The sequence below is a fragment of the Falco rusticolus genome, chromosome 4, assembly GCF_015220075.1.
Source record: "Falco rusticolus isolate bFalRus1 chromosome 4, bFalRus1.pri, whole genome shotgun sequence".
Taxonomy (NCBI): domain Eukaryota; kingdom Metazoa; phylum Chordata; class Aves; order Falconiformes; family Falconidae; genus Falco; species Falco rusticolus.
In genome coordinates this window covers 4,315,815-4,333,083 of record NC_051190.1, presented here as the reverse complement: position 1 = coordinate 4,333,083, position 17,269 = coordinate 4,315,815, and the positions used below count along the sequence as shown (strand labels likewise).

The 17,269-nt window shown below is 50.8% G+C and overlaps 1 protein-coding gene across 6 annotated transcripts in view; it reads left to right on the top strand.

Annotated features, from left to right (window-relative positions):
* Window positions 1-749: 749 nt before the first annotated feature.
* IQSEC1 (IQ motif and Sec7 domain ArfGEF 1) overlaps window positions 750-17,269 on the top strand; it is a 354,372-nt gene continuing 337,852 nt past the window's right edge. For 3 of the 6 annotated variants that reach the window (XM_037384103.1, XM_037384102.1, XM_037384100.1), the window contains exon 1: window positions 753-1,383. In XM_037384103.1, coding sequence (XP_037240000.1) covers window positions 1,118-1,383 — 266 coding nt within the window. In that variant the 5' untranslated portion in view covers window positions 753-1,117. Of the gene's footprint in view, window positions 1,384-17,269 lie in introns of all 6 variants that reach the window. The other 3 variants (XM_037384108.1, XM_037384109.1, XM_037384101.1) reach the window with 3 other exon arrangements.

The window sequence follows — 17,269 nt, the reverse complement described above, 5'->3', positions numbered from 1 at the left end:
CTCGCAAAGTTTAAGAGGTAGAAAAACGAGGAAAAAAAATGAAGGAGTCATCGAGAGGATGGGAGGAGAAAAGCACGCATTCACCTTCCTATCTTCTTCCTGCACTGTCTCCCCGTTTCCCTTTCCTATTCCCGGTTTTCCCAAGCGCTCCCACCGGGCACGCCCTTGGGACGATAAGGGGACCCCCACCCCAGCAGCTTGCCCAGGCGCACCCCGGCGGGCAGCGGTCCGGCCCCGACGGCGGGGGCTGCCGAGGGGGGGCCCTGCGGCGGGCACAGCGCCAGGACCCCCCGGTGCCGCTCCGCCACTGAACACCGCGGCCCAGCAGCGGCGGGGGTCGCCCTGCACCCCCACGGGGCTGCGCGGAGCGGGGTCCCCGCACGGCTGCCCTGCCCCACCCGCGGGCCGGAGCTCCCCGGGGCCGCACACCACCCCGCTCACACACCCCCACCCCCCCGGCGCCGCGGGGACGGGCTGGCGGCGCCCACCGCGGCCGCGGAAGGGGGCCAGGGACCGCGAGGACGCGCCCCCCCCCCCCCAGCCGCCAGCCCCCCGGAGCGGGCAGCCGCGGCGCCTCAGCGCGCAGCCCCGGCGGCGGCAGCGCGGCGCGGCCGGGGCGGGGGAGCGGCGGGCGGGCGGCTCCGGCGCGGGAGCGGGCAGGGCCGCCGGGAGCCGCCGCAGGGCCGGGCGGGCTGCGGGGGCTGCGGGGCGGGCTGCGGGGCTCCCATGCCCGGCTGCGAGCTCGGCGGGGGCGCGGGCGCTGCCAGGCGACGGGCTGACCCGGCTGCGGCGCTGGCGGGGCGGGACAGCGCCCGTGCGGCAGCGGCGGCGGGGCTCCGGGCGGCGGCGGCTGGGCAGTCCCCGCCGGCGCTGCCCTCGCTCGGCAGCGGGGAACCGCGCGGCAGCAATGGCGGCGCGGGCCGGGAACCGCTGCGCGCCGCTCCTGCGCTCGCCTGGGCGGCCGCGGCTCTAGGAGGGGAAGCGGCGGGCGCGCAGGGGGGCCGGTTTCCGGCGGGTTATTTATTTCTTCCCTCTCGCTTAAGTTCCCAGCGGAGCGGGCTGGCCGGCACCTGCGCCTCCCACCTGCTCGGCGAAGGGTGAGAGGTGCGGGGAGGCCATGGAGAGCCCAGCGGAGAACCCCAGCAAGGCGGCGGAGTATCTGAAGGAGCTGAACAAGATTATCGAGACGCAGCAGGAGCTGCTGGAGAAACAGAAGCGGCGGATAGACGAGCTGGAGCAGCAAGTGGCGAAGTTGTACCACGAAAATGCCTGCCTCCAGGACGAGCATCACCGGCACCTGGCCACATGCAGGCTCCAGCAGGGCGGGCCCCCCGCCTACCCGGGGGTGCTGAGCGCCATCCAGGAGAACGCGAAGCATGAAAAGTAAGTGCTGCCCGCGTCCGTGTGCCCCCTTCCCCCAGGCGGCTTCTCCTGTGGCGGGGCTTCCCTTCGTCTTTCGCCTCCTGCCTTCGGTTCCCAGAGCCGCCCCGGGTGCGAGCTCTGGGCAGCGGCGGGACTCCCTGCTCGGGAGCGAGTGCCGGTCCCCTCGGGGGGCAGCTGGCCGCTGCGGGGGGGATGCCCCCAGCCCCTGCCCCCCAGCCCGCCCGGGTGCCGGTGCCTCACCGCTTCTCCAGCAGGGATCCCGCGGAGAGCGGGCCCGGGGTGGGGGGTGCCGAGCCGCGGCAGCACGGCCGGGGCTCCCTAGGGCAGGCTTCGCCGCCCGCCGTGCTCGCGGCTTTCCCTGCGCTCCGGGACCCGGGCAGCCCTCACCGCCCGGGGCGGTGGTGGTAGGGGGATGCTCCGGGCGCGCCACCCTCCCGGCGCAGCAGCATCAGTGGGGCGTTAGGAGGAGTGGGGCGAGCTCTGCCCTTCTCTGCCGGGCCTGCACCCCGCCGTGGGAAGCCCGGGATGGCGCTGCCACCCCCCCCACCCCCCTCGGCCGTGGGGCTGCCGAGGCCCCTCGGCGGTGCGGGGAGCCGCGCTCCCGCCGCTAACGAAAGTGACCCGGCGAGGGGTCAGTAAACATTGGCAGCTGGCCACCGCGCGGGCTGGCTCGGCCGGGTGGCAGCTCGCCCGTCTCTGGGCCGCGTCCGCTCCCAGCCCTCGCGTCTCTTCCCAGCCTCCCTAAGCTGTAATTAATCGTGCGCTTCTTTACCGCGCGCGGAAAGCCGCTTAATTGCGCGCGATCCTGAAGGAGCAGGAATTCAGGAATAGCAGTAACTACAGTCGGGGCGCTTACCCGACGTGCTGCTGCTTACGGGAAAGTATTTAAGATTTAGTTTTCCTTGAGCCGAGTGGGAAGAGCGTGCATCGTACCGAGAGCCCGCTTAGCCGCTGTGGCACCGCGCAGGGGGCCGTTCGCAGCCCCGCGGTACAAACGCACACGCGGCTGCACCGGCGGTTCGTGCCGCCGCGGGGAGCCGGGCGCGCCCGGTTGCATAAGGGGCTGTGCGGGACGCTCCGCCACGCCGGGCCAGCGGGGGCTCCGCGGCTGCCGGCCCAGCCCCCCCGCGCAGCCGGCCCGCCCGCCCCGCCGAGGGGTGCGAGGGGGGAGACGCCCCGCTTCGGGCGCTGCCGTCGGGGTTCCGCTGTGGCGGGGGGCAGCGGGACAGCCCGCCCCCCCGCCCCCCCTTCCCGGCCTGGCTGCATCGCCCTTTCCGCGGCGCTGGGGGTGGCGGAGGGGGCTGCCCCGGGGGGTTGCCGGCACCGTGGGGTCCCCCCCAGGGTGGGGGCAAGAGCGGCTGCTGCCTGGTCCTGCGGCTGCGGCGCGCTGAGGGCGCGTTGGCTCGGGGGTCGGGCCGGGGGCTGCGCACGGGGACGGGGCGTCGGTCACTCGGGGCCCCCTTTGCCGGCCCCGGCTCCCCAGCGCCTCGCACCCGTGCGGGGGGGCAGCAGCGCTCCCTGCCCGGCTCCCTTCCTGCTGTCGGAGCGTTAACGCTTCGGGGCTTTTTGGCGATGCCGGGGTTCTCATTTCAGGCTTTTTTTTTTTTTTTTTAATTAACAAAGATGTCTCTATGAAAACTAAGCAAATAGCTCTTTAAACATGGAGAGCATATGCTGTCATTTAACAATCAATCCCAGAAGGCGAAAGAGCTATTTCCAGAAAGTATGGGCTATTTACACGATTCCTACCCTGTGCATCTGTGTCCAGTGCCCGAGGATTTTTTGTGTGGCAGTGCTGCTAGCACAAGGCGTCCGCTCGGCTATCTTGTCCCATTTGTCTCTTGCAAACGACATTACCAGAAATTGTACAAATGGCTTGCCTTGTTCGATAATATTTCCTCTGCTCCAGCCCATGACTCGTTTGCAGCGCTCTCTTTGGGCAGGCAGCTCGGGGGACTCGGAGGCTTTTAAGTCTCTTAAGTGGATTTGAGGCTGGAATCAGAATTAATCTGGGATATTTATGGCAGTGTTGTGTTGCTCTGAGGCACAGCCTGTGGGGCTTAGTGGGGAAACGGGGAGAGAGCCCGCTTGGCGAGGCTGGCCCTGGCCTGGGCCCTCTGCCCATGTACTGTCTGTGGTGAGTCAGGTTTTCAGGGCCACCTTCATCTGAGGCATGCTGCCTCCCCAGCCGTCCTGTGTCCGGCGGTGTCGTCCCCCTCCTTTTGCAGGGAGCGAGCCCCTTCTTTCCTCCAGGATACCCTGTCTTGCTGTGTGTGTGTGGGGGGGTCCCACCTGTGGGCTCCCCAGCTGGGGAGGTGGGGGGCTGTGGCTGCTGGGGCTCCTGCTGACCGGGAGCAGGGGCACCAAGCCACCCACAGGACCAGTTTACTGTCATACAAAACATGGAGGAAGTCTCCAGCTGGGAAAATAGAAAATACTCTTGTTTTGAAGTCTTGTCACAGTCTCACAGTTATCTTGGCTTTCTGAGAACCAGACCATGGGTTCTGGGTGTCTGCGGCTTCGTGTTGAGAAGCTCCATCTCGGTTTCCCCAGAATTAGATGTCACATGCTCCTTGTGTATCTTTGCGTGGGGAATAGGAATCCCTTGCTGCTGAAGTTCAGTATTGGGTGTCAGTGATGCTTGTTTTGGGGATCTCCGGTGTTAGGAGGGAGGCAGCTTGTGAGTTGGTGTGTCCCACCTGTGCCCCCTGCCCCCAGTCACAGACCTCCCTCCTCTTCCAGAGGCAGCAGAGCTGCTTCGTGCGCTGGTACCAGTGGCAGTCAGTGCTCTCCCGTACCCTCCAGCACTTCAAAGGTAAAATGACTTGAACACTTTTTAAAGGAAACTGGGCTTCTCTTAGTCAAATACATCAAGAAATCAGTACTTACAAGCACTATAGATTACTTCCTGTACCTTGAGACTGGAACAGGTTTTTTTTCTAAACTGCTTAGACTCCTGTCTGCAGCAGTTCAGCCTCTGTAAAGTGGATACGGATCACTGACGCTGTAGTGTCAGGATGGCTGTTACCTATTACCAGGTGGTGGTCAGCTTGTGTGATACAAAAGGAAGCATGGAAATATTATACAAGATAATATGCCTATAATTGCATCTTACACAAAAAATAAAAGATTTGAAAAAACCCAAACACAACAACAAAAAAACAACCACAAGTCCTCAGCCTTTTCAGTTTGTCCAATGGGAAGAATATATAGCTGAAGACTGCTGAAAAAAATTGGAAAAGCTGGCATATCTGTAGAAATTCTTTAGCTGGATCTCTTGTGGGTTGGGGAACTGTTAATGAGCGCTGTAGTAGACTTCTGGAAGAAAAAACCCACCCATCCAGTAAGGTAAAAATACTCTGGTTTGTGTCCTTCCAAAAACCAGACCAGAGTAGAAGGAAAGTTTCTTTTGTGTAGGTTGCCCTCTGAGGGAGGGGAGAGCAGAGGGATGGATTAGCAGGTGCAGATGTGCTCTTCAACCTGCCAGGAGGGTACACCACAAAAGGTTTGGGTGCTGCTTCACTTTTGTAGTAGTTTGTTGAGTGCAAATCAACCTGAAAATATCCCCAACTTGGAATTGAGGATAATTAGTTGATTACAGGGCTTTGTTACATGTAGTGAATCAGCATGTTAAAGATAACAATAGGTATTTAACTCATTAAGTTGCAGAAGACTAATTTTCAGTAATCAATTTCATTTAACATTTGAGAAAACAGAAAGTACTTCTACAACTCAGACCCTTAGTGGGAGGAAGATGTGTTCAATCCATCCATTTTGGTAATCCACTTTTTGGTGCAGATACATAAAAAGAAACGTGCTGGAGCATCTCACATCTATGCAAGTACAGTTTTGTCTAGCTCTGAAAATTCAGCACTGGCACGTTACCAGCTTAGGGAGTGATATTTGTACTTAACCTAATCAAGTTAAAAACCACGCTGCTTTTCCACTGAGAGTGCCTGCTAAGAGTTCGAGCAGGAGGTAGGGAATAATTGTCTGCTGAGATAGAACAATCTTAGAGGGCTGTTATTTGCAACTCAGTCTAAATCCTGCACCTGGCCTGACTGATTTATTTTTAAATGAATCTAGGACTGGCTTTGTTCTCTGGGGAAAACTGTCACGACTCAGAGCTTGAAGAAGTCCTCACTGTGTTTAGAAGATACACCTCAGCTGAGACTGAGGGTAGTAGTAGTGCGGTTTAGGAAGTGGAAGTTGTTGCTCTGGTGATATGTGTGGAGGCTTCTTTATGGGTTACATAAAATGAGATTGTGGCTTTGTGTGTCACTCTTGGCACTGAATGTCCCCTTGCACACGGTCTTAGCAGGGACCCCAAGGTTGCACTGGTGCTACTGCAGCATGCTGCGTGTTCTGTCACTCCTGTAGCAGGCAGGGACGGTGTAATTCTGAAGTTGGGCAGAATGTGAACTGCCATCCTCAAATAACTTAAAACATTCTGTTTTCAGTCTGTAACTGGAGCAGCATGAATACTGAGCTATGAGAATAAGGATTTCACACTGAAGGGAGTGCTTTTGCTTTTGAAGCACTCATTTCAGCATCATTAGTGTGATTTGTACATCAGCAGATGAGCGAGCATCTCTTAGAACAGGCATTTGTTGTTCTGGCAGGCAGTAGGAAATCAATAGTGTGAGGATGTGTCATAAGACATGAACTTGCTAACTAAACTGAACTAAATTATTTTGGATCTCAGTTGAAATATTGACAAATTCTTGTACAAATATCTGCTAGATGTTAAGCTAAATAACACATAAAGACAAATTAATTTGAAAACTGATGTACTGTATTATTAATAAAAAAAAGGGGGGGGGCGGGCAGGTGGGTGGGCAGTGGTGGTGCCAGAAAGCACAGTGATAACAAAATAGTGTTCTGGTATCAAGAAAGTTCCTGGGAAATCAGAGGAGGGAGGAAAAACACGGTCCATAAAGAAAACAGCAAAAATACATGCTATTTTGGGAGAGAAAAACCAATGCAGCAGAAAGTAACCCATTTATACACAGTGTGTTTAAAGATGGTTTAAAAACCTGAAATGAAGTAAATCTGTCCCATTTAAAGCAGACCAGACCTGTGGAATAAGTACTCAGTGGATCTGAAATCCTTCTGTAATGAAGCCTTTTATTCTGCTGACCCAGAACACAACTTTTGCACTTCCTAACTTTGGAGTTCTTGTGTTCTGAACTGAAGAATCAAGTACGTTTTCATGCTAGTTAGTGCTTTGGTCTTCCTGATGAATTTACTGTCCAGGAAATTGGAATGCACTTCCAAAGATCTGCTCGTGGAAAATCTCTGGCAATGGTTATGGATCCTAGGTCCTCAGCAAGCAAATGAGAGCTGCTGTAATTGCTGTGAGTCTGAATGTCTGAAGATGCTCTTCCCTTTCCTCCAAAAAAACCCTCACGCCAAAGTGAGCCTGTGTGTGATGCTCTGTACCATATATGCGTGTAGTTCACCAGCAGCGTGCTAGTACTGTCCCTTTCTCGAGAGGTGTGTGAGGAAGACCTGAGCTTCAGTCTGCTGGTTAGTACCAGAAAACAGCTGTGGGTTCAGTGTGATCGCCTGTGAGAAACAGCGATACTCAAACTGGAGCAGCTGTGGCCGTAAGTTCTGCTGGGAAGCTAGGAGGTCTGGAGCAGTGTGCTGTTATAAGGCAGTGGCTTTGGGGTCAATCCTGAACGTTACTGTGGTCGTAAATATAGTAATTCCTGCTTGTCGAGAAGGTACGGTTTAACATTTTAAAGTAAATTAGAGGGGTGGCACTGAAGGACTACGTAGAAACGGGTTAGGGTGAGCAAGAGCAGACCTGTTCTTTGTAAATGTGCCAAGCACGGTGCTTGTGGAGAGCTCGGCTTCCTGCTGAGTGAGGGATGTGAAACTTCATCCTTACCCACCTAAATAACGGCCCTTAGGGAGAATGTGAGGTACAGACATACACAGCTCTGAACCTGACTGGCATTATTGTTGGCCTGGTTATTTGCATGGGAAGACAAATCTTCATCAGTGCTTCGGGATGGTGTCTTCTAGCAAAAAATAAAGTGCAGCTTTTTTGTAAACCTGAAGCAAAATACAGCATCCTCAAAGTAGTATCTGTAGGAAGTATTTACTCAATGGCAGGTCGCAGAAGCTATGTGGAAAAACCCAAGGTATTTCAAGGTGTTTTCTTACAGCATACTGATGGGGAGTAAATTATTAAAATTAAAATAGTAAATTATTAAATGCTTCTTGAAAGTAGCATCTTAAAAAGTTTAATTCAGTTTTTTACACCCAGTAAAACTAGGTGGCTTTTATCCATGTGCTGGTCAGTGATGCTAAACAGGAACTGCGGTGCAGGGTTTGCAGTTGCCATGCCTGACCATGGCCCTGAGGTGCTGAGTTTCCTCACAGAGCGGTTGCAGAGGTGCATGGCTTCCTCTGGGACCTTCTTAAGGTATGGGGCTGGTTGGGAACAGCCAGAGTTTCCTCCGTGCTTCTGATTTTGGTACTATTTAATTTTGTGGGCCCCTGGGTGGTACAGCTGAGCAGACCTGCAAAGCGGCGCAGCACAGTGAATTTCCCCTGAGTTTATGGCTCGTTTGGGATTACAATCCCGAATTTGGGAAGAGTTGCCTATAGAGTAGGCAGCCTATACACAGATGGGTTGTTTGTTACTTAGAGCCACCTTCCGTCTGAGGGCTCCTGCCTCCTTCGTGCAGGTGGCAAGGAGGTCATCTCATGCTGTTCACCAAGGTGGTGTGTGGGAAGCTTCTTAGGTAAGTGGATTTTGTAGGCCAGAAGTACTTCCTGATATGCAGCCCACACTTGCATTACTCTAATGTGATCCTATCGTTCCTACTCAAACCTCCTCTATTCCATTAATTCCACCTTTTTTGTGGTTTGCAGCCTGCAGACACTTTTAGGCTGTTCTTGCCAGTGCTCCTGTCTTTCGTCTTCGCTCAGCGAGCCTGTGAATGAGGTTGTTGTAATTTCATTCTGCCCCTATCCTTGCTTAATTGTACTATTCTTCTCAGCAGAATTGTTGCATTAGAAATTTGGACAATCTGAGCAGGCTTTGGTACCGTAGAACAATGTGATTTGAGGAGATAGTATGCGATGGTGCATTCTGCTGGATTTTAGGTCTTTGGTAGCTGGCCCTGCTGTGGGCTGCTTTTTTTTTCCTTCCTCTTCCTTTACTAGGGGGCTCCTCTGTAGATTTTTCATGGTAGTTCTTTGAAATGCCAGAGTTCTCAGCTGCTGTAGTTTACTGTGTTACAGTGGAAGAAGTGCCGGTTTGCACTAGCTAGAAACCTGGACGAGAACTGTCACCCTTGTGTGGCCATTACCATGGTGTTGTGATTAAGGGCAGAAGGAGGAGTAAGGTATGTCCCTTTGGTCCCACCTGGTGACCTGTTTGCCCCTGGCAAAACTAAGCACTGACAATGATTGCGATTATACAGATGGGCAAGTCCATGTTAAAATTATCAGTCTTCTCCTAATGGGTTGTTCAGAGATTTAGGTGAAAAAATATTGCATTAAGTGTCATGCTTGAGACGCACAAGGTTTTATAAATCCTGGGTTCCTTTGGTGCGATATACAAACTTGTTTGGGTTTAATGATGTTATTTGTATGATAAGTGTAAGGTAAAACTAATAATGTTGCTGCAGAGTGCCTAAAATATTTTGAAAGGGTCAACACTGTAAAGCAGACCAGCTTTCACAGCAGCATCTGAAAACATGAATCTTGCTTTCTTTGAACAGCTGGGTCTGAAATGCCTTGTTGTTTCTCAAAGGCTGTGGTGCTGGCTGGGGCCCAAGCCCCCCCATCCCGAGGCAGCGGCACTCCGGTGCTGGCAGCTTCGCTCCATCTGCCGGCACATCCCTCCATGGCTCACGGTGCTGCCGGGTTCTGCGCGCGCCGTGTCGGATCTGCTTCTGAACAGCAGCGCCTGTACCGCTTCTGCCTCTCTCCAAAGCGTTAGAAAAGCTACTGTGAATGTAGCTGAAGGCTTGTCATGAGTTCAGGTTTGCTTTATTTTTCCTTCTAGTGTCTTAAAGTGCAGAGGCAAACTTTCTGCTCAAATAGTACCATTTTAAAATATACACAGGAGAGAAATGACTCTGCTGTGAGGTGTCTGTGCGGACTGAGTCTTGCAGCTGTGCTAGGTAAGGAAAGTACAGCTGCTGAGTAGCTCTCCATAGTGATGGATTGAAACATAATACATGTTATTTGCATGTTACTAAGATCGCTAGTCAGACTTCCCTAACAAGCATTGGTAGAGACAACAACATACATGTAAATACATCCTTTACTGCACCATGGTAATTCAGATTTACTGTGTGGAAAGAGCACTTTATTCTGAATAACTGGGCAAATAAAGCCGAGGAAGGAGGGTGGGGAAACAATCATATCCTCTCTCATAATTTAAGATGCAGCTGGGAGTTGTCATTTGTCAGAGTTTCTCCCATCTTTGCTAGATTTCTGCTAGCTGAAAATAACTGTGGGTGGTGTGGACCACTGGTACTTCGAAGCTTTTAATTGCTTTTTTTTGGGCATTGGAGCACGTAGCTATCAGGTAAACAGTCTGAAGTGCTGTTGATCAGCCAAGCTTGCCAACAGTAAGCACTTTTCCCAGGCTGTGGGGGCTGGTTGTGTCCATCTCTGCAAATTGATTTCTGCCCTGAGAGTTTAGCTGACATGTGGGGCGGTCAGAGGGTACCTGATAGCTGTGCTGGAAGGGAGCCGCTGGGAGCTGGGAGGGTCTTGGCCTGGAACACTTCCAAAAAACTTCAGCCTAACGAAGTCCCTTCCCTAAAGGATGTGAACCACCATCTTGTGGACATAGTTTCACAAACATGTTTTCAAGGAAGAGAAGAACTTGACCATTTATTTTTTTCAGGGGGTATGTGCCTTTGGGTTTTGTGTGTGGTTTTTTTTTTTTTTTTTCCTAGCCACCTCTACCAGTTTTCTGTCCACTTGAACAACACTTTACTGTGAAAATGGCTTCTTAGTCCTGCAGCTTCATTTCTGCAACTGTGCCCCTTTGCGTTTTTATTTGATTTATCTAAAATTTAGGTGTAAACTTGAGTAGCAGAAGGTCTGTGTGTGTTGACACGAGTATTGATCAAGGTGGAATAATGACCCACTTCTTGAACTTTGTACTAATGTGCATTTGTACTAGCACTTAAAACAATTTGAGGATCATATGTGGAGTCTCTAAAATATCATATTTCCACATTGGCAGCCTCTGGAACTTGCTGTACTATTTTTGCTGGGTGGATGGAGCTGTGTAGCACTTCTAACAGTCATCAACAAGTTCTCCTAATGCTGCCATAGTAAACAAATCCCTGTGGAATTTCCTGGCTGCCAGTGTTGAACTGGTATGCACCAAGCTGTGTATTGAATTACTGGCAAACTAACTGAGCTGTTGTTAATATGCTTTCTGTTTGTTGGGAGTGATGCTAAAACAACTATTTGGGCCACCCTGTGTTAACTTCTCCCACTTCTAATTTTCAAGCGGTTGAGTTCTGTAAAACGGATCCTTCATTTTGCTGTGTTCAGACCTCTGCTACCTTATAATCACATTCCAACTCCTGGGAAGATTTTAGTTTTATCCTGTACTTTTCTGTTGTGGAGTGCCTTGAGGGATCGTTGTACGGTCCGGGAGGTGTGAAAGCTGATTAATGAAGTTAATTACAGATGACACTTAGTTCTGTAGTTGCTTGATTGGTTCAGAGTAGAATTAGAGAACTGAACGGTGTCTACCACTCTTGCTTAATCGGCTGGTCACCTGAGAGGGCCAGCATGCTGCCATTTCTCAAAGGCTTCAGTGACTCTTGTGTGCTCTCTAAAATTTGGGAAAACAGGAGGAGGAATCCAGCTTGGGTCTCCTACATAGTACAGAAGACTTTTTTTTTTTTTGTTTCCTTTTTTTTAATTCATAAGATTGTCTCAGTCAACTTACTGTTGAAATAGTCTTTAAAACTTGCATCAAGCAAATTTTGTGAGCTTTAAGTGAACACTCTGAGGATCCCTGTGTGACAGTGCAGAGCTCGTTTGGAACTTGGCTTCTGCTACAGTGAAAATGGAGTGCCTCCAGGTTAGGGTTACCAGAGATGGCCTCTTCGAGAACCTGCTTGGTAGAGTATCATGGGGTAAAGCCCTGGAAGGAAGAGGGACCAAGAAAGCAGGTCAGTATTCAAGGATCGCCTCCTCCAAGCTCAGGAGCGGTGTCCCAAGGAAGAGGAACTCCAGGAGGCACACCAGGAGGCCTGCAGTAATGAACAAGGAGCCCCTGGACCGAGGCAAACCCAGGGGAGAAGCCTACAGAGGGTGGAAGCAAGGACAGGTAGCCTGGGAGGAATACAGGGTAATTGTCCGAGCAGCCAGGGACCAGGTCAGGAAAGCTAAAGCCCCGAGAACATTAAATGTGGCCAGGGACATCAAGGGCAACGGGAAAAGCTTCTGTAGGTACGTTGGTGGTAAAAGGAAGACTAGGGAAAACGAGGGCCCTCTCTGGAAGGGAATGGGAGAGCTGGTTACCTGGGACATGGAGGCGGCTGAGGTACTCGGTGACTTTTGCCTCAGCCTTCGCTGGCAAGTGCTCCAGCCACACCGCCCAGGTGGCAAAGGCAGGGACCGGGAGGACGAAGGGCCACCTGCTGTGGGAGACGTTTGGGTTCGAGACCATCCAAGGAACCTGATGGTGCGCAAGTCCATGGGACGTGACGACCTGCATCCACAGGTCCTGAGAGAACTGGCGGATGATGTGGCTCAGCCACTCCCCACCCTATTTGAGACGTCGTGGCAGTCGGTGAAGTTCCCACTGACTGCAAAAGGAGAAGCATAACCCCCACTTTTAAACGGGGAAATGAGGAAGACACAGGAAACTACAGGCTGGTCAGTCCCACCTCTGTGCCCAGCAAGATCATGGAACAGATCCTCCTGGGAACTATGCTGAAGCACGTGGGAAATAAGGAGGTGACTGGTGAAAGCCAACACAGCTTCACTAAGGGCTACTTGTGCCTGACAAATTTGGTGGCCTTTTACAACTGGGTTACAGTATTGAGGGATGAGGGAAGAGCAACTGATGTCATCTACCTGGACTTGTGCAAAGCATCTGATGCTGTCCCACATGACATCCTTGTCTCTAAACTGGAGAGGTGTGGGTTTGATGGATGGACTACACGGTGAATAAGGAATTGGCTGGATGGTTGTGCTGAAAGAGCTGTGGTCAGTGGCTTGATGTTCAAGTGGAACCAGTGCTGAGTGGTGTTCCTTGAGGGTTGGTACTGGGACCGGTGCTGTTTCACATCTTTGTCGGCAACGTGGACAGCAGGATTGAGCGCACCCTCAGCAAGTGCGCTGATGACACCAAGCTGAGTGGTGCGGTTGGCACACTTGAGGGATGGGGTGCTTCCAGCTTGTCCATGTTCCTCTGCATTAAGTGGGCCCATGTCAACCTCATGATACTCAGCAAGGCCAAGGGCAGGGTCTTGCACCTGGGTCAGGGCAAACCCCAGGATCAATGCAGGCTGGGCAGTATGGATTGAGAGCAGCCCTGAGGTAGAAGGACTTGGGGGTGTTGGTGGACATAAGACTCAGCATGGGCCAGCCGTGTGCGCCTGCAACCCAGAAAGACGACTGAATGCTGAGCTGCATCACAAGCCGCATGGCCGGCAGGTTGAGGGAGGTGATGCTCCCCCTGTGCTGCGCTCCCATGAGACCCCTCTCCTCTGCAGTACTGCAGCCAGCTCTGGGGCCCCCAGCACAAGAAGGACATGGACCTGCTGGAGCCAGTCCAGAGGCAACGAAGATGATCAGAGGGCTGGAGCACCTCTGCTATGGAGACAGGCTGAGAGTTGGGGTTGTTCAGCCTGGGGAAGAGGAGGCTCTGGGGAGACCTTACAGCAGCCTGCCAGTACGAAAGGGGCTTATAAAAAAGAGGGGGACAGACTTTTTAAGTAGGGCCTGTAGCGATAGGACAAGGGATAATGGTTTTAACGAAGAGGTTAAATTTAGATTAGATATTAGAAGAACTTCTTTACCGTTTGGACGGTGAGGTGCTGGCCCAGGCTGCCCAGAGCAGCTGTGGGTGCTCCATCCCTGGCAGTGCCCAAGGCCAGGCTGGACGGGGCTGGGAGCAGCCTGGGCTGGGGGTGTGTGTGTCCCTGCCCGCAGCAGAGGGGTGAGACTGGATGGTCTTTAAGGTGTCTTCCAACCCAAACTGTGATTCTATGATTAAACACATTCTATGATTATTTGTCATGCCTAGGAGATGCTGTTGTAACCAAAGAAGAACCTCTTTCAAGTTCTGATTGCATTTAAATTAGAAGAGCGATGATTGATTGAAATAGTAAGACAAGACCTGTTGGAATGGTAACTTCTTTATGAAGGTGTGAATGGGAAGTATCAGCCGGAATGCCGTTCTCGTCATGGTGGGAGAGGCTGAAGGGCAGTCCTTGCCCCCTGCCAGGTGTGACCTGCTGCTTAAGAGCCACACTGGAGCATGACAGTTTTTTAGCAGTGGACTGCATGCTGTTGGATCAGTAGACCTCAATATCTCGCTAGGGCTGGTTGCACATATGAAATGGGATATTTTAATAACAAGGTGAACGTGACCTCTGTTCACCTGCCTACTCTTAAGTTCCTTCTTTCAGAGGTTCACTGCAGCAATGTTCTGTTTTTCATTTTCTTTCTGTGGACGAAATAGTTCTCTGCTTGTGCTTGGGGAATATAAAATCTTCTGTTTGGTTGTCTTCTGTGCACTACTAATGATCCTGGAAATACAGAAAAATGTCAAGGATATGTGTGAGAGATTCTAAACAAGTGTTTGTCTTCCAGTTTAGGTTCAAGTATGTCATGTCATTCTGCAATTTTGATCTCTTAGTACGGCTTTTCTGAATTTAGAAAGTTGTATTTCAGAAGAATGAAGAATTTTTGACAAACCAAAAGTGAAATCTTATATGTTACAATATATTAGAAATTATTTTTGCTTGTGTGTGCTGTATCTTTTAACATGGTAGGGTAGATGCATATAGCATTGAACCCTAAGGGCTTCTTGGAATTTCGTGTGCACTCAAGCCCCTTGCAGAGGTAACTATTAAGTCTATATTCTGTGGACGCACTGTTTGATACTGTGCTAACAGCTAAACGGTGTAGGTGCCACTTGTGCTCTATGCATATAATTGAAGTAAAAGGTCTGAGTCTTTGTGCTTGTGACTGCTCCAGGTCGTGCACAGTGTCCATGCATCGTGTGTCCAGGGCGGGTTGCAAACAGGCATTAATCTCCCACCCTGCAATGCAGCTGGGATGTTGTAATTGTGCTAAATTCAGAGGGACTTCTTAGCAATTCTAGTCACGATGGCTGCAGTGGAGGGATTGCAGAGCCGAGCTATCATTCTTCTTCATTCTTGCTGCTTACCTTGCTACATTCACTTCATCTTCCTTTCACCAATGATTTCAAAGTAGAAACTGGTTCAGACTACGTTTTGCTTGATAGTCTTTTGTTCCCTTAATAGTTTCCTCGGCGAGGCAGACATGTAGTTCTCTAGAAATGAAATTCCAGCATTGTTATTCAAATCCCAAACAACTTGATATATCATCATTTTAAATTTTTGGCTTGAGTGCCAGGATGCACTGGCACCATGGACGCCCAGGTGCACATGTGGTGTGCTGTATACATGCACTGCATCTTAGACTGGCTTTCATGAGGAGGTAGGGCTATTTGTGTGAAGTTCCTCATGGTGACAGTAAAGCAAGAGTTCACAGCCATAGGAGTATCCCTTTGGGGTTTTTACTCCCTACTAGGAGTTATGATTAATGGTTCCTTGTTGTGGAGAATAGGTGTATTGACTTTTCTTGTATTGCGTCCTTATATATCACACAGAAGCATTTGATTGACTGTTTTGGAGTGGGGGAAGTGTGTACACTTCAAAGAATGCGTGCTTTAATCTGTTCTGCTTTCTGCTTGACGCAGGCAGGACCGTGGATGGTGATTCTTAAATTGTAAGTGTAACTTTGTTAGTAAAAAACCAAACATTTTTGATTTTTGTCTTGATGTTTAAAAAGATAAAGTGGCCTGTATCATCTTGTGTCTTAATTCACGCATGTAACTTGGGTAACTGTATGGTACCATAGGAGTTAGTAGGCTCTAGTTACAGAAAAGTAAAATGGTTTGGTCCAGCCCTCCCTGTTGATGGCATATTTACCTTTCCCAAGGAAACGATCAGGGGGATTTCCTTCTCCATACAGCATAGTCTGTTCTTGTGTTGATCTCCTTCATTTGGAGCTCTAAAGAGGGAGGTGTTGGTGCAGGGGTCGGGCTGGGCTCGGATGCGAGCGAACTGGCTCCCTTTGAGCAAAGTAAAACCTACGTTCAGCTTTCAGGCTTGATTTTATTTTAAGCTTTTAATGGAGTCCACCACTTCTTGAGTGCTTGAGGTTGTCATGTGGTGAGAGAATGTCTTAGTTTTCCCCTTTTCTGCAAGACAAACTTCTTTTTTAGTTTGACCAAGGCTGTAATGGTGGGGTTAGTGCAGAGTTAAGGCTGACCTGAACGTGCACGCTGGCCTGCAGGATTGTGGCTGTGTCCGTACCGCTGGCGGTAGTGGGGGAGGCTGAGTACCGCACAACGATAATCTCAGCGCAAGAACTTGTTCTCCGAGAACATTTTCGCAGACAGCTTGGGATGAAAACTTTCAAGGCAGTCGTCTGAGGCTCTCCTGAGACTGCCGGGTAACTCGGTAGCTACTCCTGGCTTGTGTTTCAAAGAAAACCCTCTGAGGCAGTTTTACTACCCTTTTAGGTATGTGAGGCTTTTTAGATACAAGCAAGAGCTGGTCACCTTTGACTTCATTCTAGTGCCGTGATGAGACATGGTGGCCAGTGCTGGACCCCTGTGGGGGGCTCGTCCGCCGCAGGTGGGGTGTGCCTCGGCGCGCTTGCTCGGGATCTATCACAGGGTTACGGGCACGCAGCTGTGAGCTCCGAGACCCGGAGAGGAGGAGGCAGGGAAACGAATTTAACATATTCTATTATGTTTTATATATATATACATATATACATATATATATATATAAAATATATAACCTGTTATATTATAACAGGTGTTACGCCCTGTAAGTTGCCTGGTCTTTGCTGCTTAAAAAAAAATGAATAGTTGGATTTGAATCTGGATTCTGTTAAGCAGCACGGGTTGCTTTTAATCCTGGAAAGGTGATTTCCATGCTGAAATCTCTTCATAGCAGTATGATTAAAAGGGGTTTTTGTTGTGCACAAGTGGTCAAGCAGTACAGCCTTCCGTCTTGTATTAACTTGGGTAACAGATGAAATCTCATGCTAACGTGAAACAATTCATAATTATGAGCTGTACTCTGCAGTGAAGTCCCACGATGCTCTGCCTTTTCCCCTTCAACTCGTGTGCACGCCTAGGGCAGAAATACCGTCCTCGGAGCGGGGACTTGGGTTGTGCGTAGGAAGTCAGACAGCCGGAGCGTGTGTGAACGCATGCTTACCTGGGCTGGTTGTGCTGAAATCTGATTTAGGCAGGAGATTGTCCAAGAGGCTAACTGACAGGTAGCTACCTTCAGTGGAGCTCATGCCTTAAAGGAAACCAAGAACCCTTATAAAAAGAGAAAAAAAAGGCATGGCTCTTTTTCCCTCCTCTGCTCTCTTTCTCAATATAGTGACAACTTTAAGATACAAATTTCCCTGTCTAAGAACTTATCACTGAGAAGCTGATGCTCATATTAGTGCTCAAAATTAGATATCAGGCCTTTGTCTCGTAGGGTTTTATGTGCTGGTTAGTGACTTTCCTCACCTGCTTTTTTCAACCATCTTATGACTTCATGCAGCACTTAATCTCCATCCAGATGTACCTGGTAAGAGTAGCCCCTAACTGGGG